Source organism: Zalophus californianus, chromosome 1 (assembly GCF_009762305.2).
Source record: "Zalophus californianus isolate mZalCal1 chromosome 1, mZalCal1.pri.v2, whole genome shotgun sequence".
Lineage (NCBI taxonomy): Eukaryota > Metazoa > Chordata > Mammalia > Carnivora > Otariidae > Zalophus > Zalophus californianus.
Window position 1 is genome coordinate 214666062 of NC_045595.1, and position 6112 is coordinate 214672173.

Sequence of the window (6112 nt, forward strand, 5' to 3'; positions counted from 1 at the left end):
GTTCAAGGAGGGGGTCACAGTCACCCAGAGCAGATGCGGAGCAAGGGCCCGGGGTGGGAGCCCCCCCCAGAGCTCGGTCAGCACCCCTGGCCGTCAGGGAGCGGCAGGCTGCCTTTGGGGGGGGTTGGGGGGGTGGGCTGGGCTCCTCCTCTGGGGACCGAGCACCGGCCAGCTCCCATTGTGGGTGTGTTCTGAAGACACACCCTGAGTCAGGGTGGCCCGTGTCCTCCCTGAGGTGTGGATGATGGCGCTCAAGGCACTGATGGGGGGAGGTGAGCACTCAGCTCCCAGTTATCTGAGTGTCCTTTAAAAATCTCTCAGCCCCACCAAGTGAGACTTGGTTAGTTAAGACAAAACCATCTCAATGTGGTAAGAAAATGTATCCATGCTTGTTAAGTCAGGTTTCTTGTATCTTGGGCGTAGTGCGTGCAGGGTGGGGTAGCTTGACCATGCCTGCTCCTGGCGTGCGGGGTGTGCAGGGCATTCAGGGCGTGCAGAGCATGAGCGCCAGGCCTAGGTGTGATGCATGAGGGCAGTCCTCACTGGCACAACCCTACGGGACCTGAATTAACCCCAGAAGTGGCTCACACACCCAGACCTCCAGCTCTGTTAATCCCGAGAGAGCTCAGAGGTGCTGTGATGTCTCACAGGCTCCAGGTTTCTGTGGACCCCTGCCCACCTCCTGGGCACAGTCATGGCTGTTTCTGGGCAGCATGAGGTGGCACTGGACAGGTGTGAGCACACCTGGGCCGTGCACACCCCTCAGGCACGTCCTCAGCTGCGCCGAGCACCGTGCTGGGCTCCGCATCACCTCTCATGTCTCTCCGTTCCAGGCATCAGCAACGCGGAAGCACGGCAGCCGGGGAAGGCACCCAACTTCAGCGTCAACTGGACGGTGGGTGACGCGGCCATCGAGGTCATCAACGCCACGACAGGGAAGGACGAGCTGGGCCGTGCGTCCCGCCTGTGTAAGCACGCCTTGTACTGTCGCTGGATGCGTGTGCACGGCAAGGTACCGGCCCCACCTCCCCACAGCCCATCCCACTAAAGCCCCGCACCGTCCACACAGTCGCTCCCCAACCTTTCTGTTTCTCCTGGCTGTTTCCATCTTGAAGTGTGGCCCTGATCTTCCCACGTGAAGCAGCCTCAGGCAGCTCCTCCTGCCCCGCCCCGGCTTCCCGCTGGGAACCCCTCCGCTCCATCCCACCCAGAGGAAGGAGAGCCGGGGCGCATGCAGCCCTCAGAAGGCTCGAGGCCTGTTTTCTGCAGTAGTGGCAGAGTCCTTTCCCTGGATAAATTCTCCTCTGGTCAATTGGCATTTTCCTAGTTTTCCTTTATCAGCCGTGGCAGGTGGCGGTTTGGACAGAAGCCGCCGAGTTCGGGGCCCTTGGCCCATGGCAGGACGAGCCCCTGGGCTGGTGGTCTTGCACCGTATTTATCCTCAAGATCTGCACAAAATGAGCCAGGCAGCCACGGGAGGCAGTGCCTCTGAGTCCTTCCGTGTGATGAAGTGTCCATAACATCAGAGGTGCTGTGTTTTTAAATAGCTGAAAATATTCACATTGAAATTGGAATCAACTGCTTGTGGGTTTAGAAGCACCTCTTTGGAGCCTGGGGTCTGAAACTGCCTGTTTGGCCTGGAGCCTGCGTGGGGAGAGCGCGGACTATCAAGGGGCTCACACCTCGCCCCTGTGTCACAGCCCCTCGGGGGAAGGCGCCTTCTGGCTGGTGGCTTTCCCCCCAGAAGCCAGCACAGGATGAAACACCAAATTTTGAATGTCTTACTGAGTTTTGTTTTCCACCGTGACTGCTTCAACACTTGTCCTTGTGTTTTAACTTTTTACAGGTTCCCTCCAACTTACTACGTTCCAAGATCACTAAACCCAACATGTACCATGAATCGAAACTGGTAGCAAAGGAGTACCAGGCCGCCAAGGCGTGTCTGTTCAAAGCGTTCATCAAGGCAGGGCTGGGCGCCTGGGTGGAGAAGCCCACGGAGCAGGATCAGTTCTCGCTCACACCCTGACCGGGGGCGTGGCGCGGAGGCTGTCCGCGTCCAGCGCGGTCTCCGGAGCCTCACGTCTGAACTGGGGGCAGGGGTGGGGACGCGGGGTGCTGGGCGTCCGGCGCAGTCTGCGGAGCCTCACGTCTCAGCTGGGGGCAGGGGTGGGGACGCGGGGTGCAGGGCGTCCGGCGCAGTCTGCGGAGCCTCACGTCTCAGCTGGGGGCAGGGGTGGGGACGCGGGGTGCAGGGCGTCCGGCGCAGTCTGCGGAGCCTCACGTCTCAGCTGGGGGCAGGGGTGGGGACGCGGGGTGCAGGGCGTCCGGCGCAGTCTGCGGAGCCTCACGTCTCAGCTGGGGGCAGGGGTGCACTTTGGGGAGGGCAGGGAGGGCATGGGGTCCAGCATCACCACCCAGTGTCCCTCTGCAGCAGCGTTACCCCTTGGAATTACCCAGTGACTGCTTTCTATCTCTGTTTACGTTTAGAAATTGAGTTCTACTGAGTAGGGCTTCCTTAAGTTTAGGGAAATAGAAATTACTTTGTGTGAAATTTTTGAATAAATAATTTATTCAGCGTTAGGAACGTGGTTTATAAAGTAATTATATCAAGTCACTCTTAGGCCACGTTATTTTAATGCAGAAGAGCACTTATCTGTAGAGAAGGTGAGAAAGTTGAGGTGGGAAGAAGCCTGAAGTCACAGCTGTGCTGCAGGTGTGTCCCCCGGGCCGGCTGGCCTCCCTCAGCGGGTCCTCACAGCCCCGGGGGGAGACCCCACAGGAGGGGCGCGGCCCTGCACTCGCACGCATCCCCCCAAGTCCCCGGTGCAGTGACGGTGTGCGTCCGTGAGGGCACGGCCCAGATCTCTGCAGCCTTCAGCCCTGCCTGGAAGCTTCTTCACTCCTCCTGGAATCACATCATGGAACACGCGTGTTGGTTCACGTCTCAGTAATCAGAGATAAAACACGGGCAGTGATCCTGGCCATTCATTTGAGGTTTTCTACAGTATTTATCTTTTAGGGACTAGGAGGAATCTGTAGGGGCTACTGCACAAGAGTCAGCCTACAACTCCCTGTCTTCCTTGCTCTGAATCTCATGGATGTGGATGACTCTCCAGACATCTTCACAGGAAGGAAATAGAATTAATTAAGTAGATAGACTCGTTCTTAGAAAATGCCACTAAGGCATAGTTTTAAATTATTCTTTCCAGCTTTATCAAAGACACGTTTGAAAGTCAGTATTCAGGCTGGAAGCTGGTGAGGCAGTGTGCCGCGGGCCTCGTGCCCACCAGGGTCTGGACGTTGATTGTCACGGCAGGGAAGGGGTGCTGCTGGTGCGCGGGGTGGCCCAGGGGTGCTGCTCCACACCCCATGGCCCCCGGGGTGGTCCCGGGCTGAGCCAGCAGACGGTCCGGAGTGTGGGCAAGGGTCCCGGGGGGCACCCAGACCTGAGCTCAGAGATTTGCACCGATTGCCTTGTTGCTTCCACTCAGGATCAGACAGGAGCTCGAGGAAGTGCTTCCTCCCCCGGCTGGTTCAGGGCTGTCTTCATGGAAGGGGGGGGTCTTGTGGTGGCTGTAGGCAGTCGGGAGACCCTGCCCCACCTGACGGACTCTGAAAACGCAGAACAGGAGCAGAGCCTCGGCTGTCACCTGGCCCGGACCCCACGTGCAGGAGCAGGAGGCTCAGACCAGAAGCGCTGTGTCCCCCCTCCCCCGCTCCAGCAGCGGTTACTTGGGGCGCAGGGGCAGGGGGCGGGGCCGGCTGCAGGGACCCCGGTAGGTAGAGCTCAGGCAGGCCCCCCGTTGTGCGGAGGGGTGTGGTTTGGCTCAATGGGCTGCCGCCTTCTTTCCGCCTGAAGCAGGAAGGGTGTCAGCTGGTGTCGCCGCCCTCCCCAAGCAGGTGCTCCCACACACACAACATCTGTGAGCCCCTGTGTTTTTATTCTCTCGATAAATGGTATTTTTTCTAATGGGGATTGGGAGATGGACTTAGTTTTTAAAAAAAATATGTGGATTTTGATTAAAAGTTGAGTGGGAATATATTGCGTATACACACACTACCCAGTATGTCTGACTTCCTCCCTCTGTCGGCTAACAAGGGAGGTGAGCACCACCTCCCCCCCAAGTGAGGACAGCTGTCCTGTGCGCCGGTCCCCAGCGGACCCCGAGCTGTGCAGGCGCAGGACGGGCCCGCGAGTGTCCAGGCCCCGCAGGTGGGTCAGGAGCGAGCCCCGTCCACCTGTGGGGCCCGCACAGCTCCCAGGACGGACCCCTGCAGCAGAACAGAGACAGAAACGTGACCTCCAGGAGACGGGTCAGGACACTCAGCACTTGAAACGGTCCCTTCTGAGGCTCTGTGCACCGCACCCCATTTCCCCCAGGCGTTACTTTGCATACAGTGCCCTTAATCAGGATTGTAGAGACTTAGAAAATTTGACACAACCAAGAACTTGATTTTTTGAGAAAAATCTTCAATTTTGAGGACATTTTGACCATTGGGGGTTGGGAGGGTTCCCTTCTGTTTTGCTCGCTAAACCTATTAATTCCACGAAGACACCGGCTGGCGGGCATCTCTCCCACTAGTGGAAGGCCTGAGTCACAGGGGTGCCTCCGCCGGGGTCAGGGGCTCCGCCCGGTACCGGGCGTCCCCTCTTCCCAGGCCAGGGATGCCACGGGGCGCAATTCTGATTCTGAATCAGAGTTTGATTGACTCATTTAATCAGAAACAGTTATTTTATTTTAAAATGTGCAACATCTCACCAGCCATTCATTTCTCTGGAATGTATTTTTATTCACATGATTTCCCTGATACCCAGACGACAGAATCACTGCTTTCTTTGGAAAGACAGTGTTTCTTGTAATTTCACATAGTGACGCTGGGGAGGGGGCAGCTCTCAGGCTCCACGAGGGGGGCAGACCTGAGGGTGGGGTCAGTGAATACTGCGGCGGAGGACTGCACGCCCCGCCCCTTTTTATCAAAACACAAAACCAAATCAGACAGGTCTTTATTTCTGAAACATTCTACACTAAAATGTAGGGTCTACCCCGACCGTCAATTTGATGTAGCAAGAGAAAATCAGCTGGCTTTCCTGTCTCTCAAATCTATGAAATTAGAGAACCTCTCAAGAGATTCCGTTATCACCCCCCAACTATGTAAGCGGAAAGGGCAGAGTATTTGTGACTGCGTGCGCACGCATGTCCGGTGTTGTCTGCCCTGGTCCCCTGGCGTGTCCTGTGACCCTCTCTCCAGCCATGTGGCCAGTCACGTCCTCAGGGCCGGCCAGGACGGGGTCTGGCTCGAACCTGACACGTACCTGTCCTCTGGAGCTGCTGTGTGCACTTGTTCCCTGTTTGCAGGGGTGAGCCCCCAGCCCCAAAAACACTTAGCTTGGCCACGCCGTGGGCTGATGGTACATCAGGAGCCGACGCCCGTCCTTCTGGACACGACCATGAATGTTTAAAGGCAGTCTGTGGAATGTTTGTAGAATGAGCCCAGAAGCAGTTTGCTTCTCCAGATACTGGGTTATGTGCTTTTATTTTATTTTATTTTAGAATTTGGACACTTTATATGAATGTAATTCAGCCAAGAACCCTATCGCTCAGATCCGCTCCCCAGTGTCCTCTGTATGTTTGTTGATGTATATACCACACGTTACAATCTGCATGAGCCACCCCTCGCACCGGGACCAGCTGGAACCAAGCATGAGACGCTGTCTATAGACAAAGGATTGGAGATGTTCTCAATAAAAGACACGGTGTTCCACCACTGCAGTGTGGCTGGGTTTTCTCTCCTTTCTAGTTCTCCCCTTGGCCCCCTCAAAGGTCTGGGGTCTGTTCCAATGAGCAAAATTTGGAGGGGTGCGTACTCACCAGCTGAGAGCTGCCCGCTGGTCTTGTCCCCTGTGCGCTGCCCCAGCGCTCGGCACATTCACCCAACTCAGGACAGCTCCTCTGAGCCCCTGGGATCCGTGGGTCCCTCACCGTCTTCCTGAGCTCACGCCGCACCCACTCCCACGTGGAAGTTGTGCAGAGGACAATGACGCAGCGGCCCTGCTTGAGATCCCGCGCGGAGAAAGGACGATGGTGTAGCCCCCACTGACCTGCTGGGCTGG

At 57.0% G+C, this 6112-nt stretch overlaps 1 protein-coding gene across 12 annotated transcripts in view; it reads left to right on the top strand.

Moving 5' to 3' along the window:
* The window catches only part of ADARB1 (adenosine deaminase RNA specific B1), a 150023-nt gene extending 144156 nt beyond the window's left edge, over positions 1-5867 (top strand). For 11 of the 12 annotated variants that reach the window (XM_027584489.2, XM_027584486.2, XM_027584495.2 and 8 more), the window contains 2 exons: positions 834-1012; positions 1847-5867. In XM_027584489.2, coding sequence (XP_027440290.1) covers positions 834-1012; positions 1847-2026 — 359 coding nt within the window. In that variant the 3' untranslated portion in view covers positions 2027-5867. The remainder of the gene's footprint in view (positions 1-833; positions 1013-1846) is intronic. The other variant, XM_027584496.2, reaches the window with a different exon arrangement.
* The last annotated feature ends 245 nt before the right edge of the window (positions 5868-6112 follow it).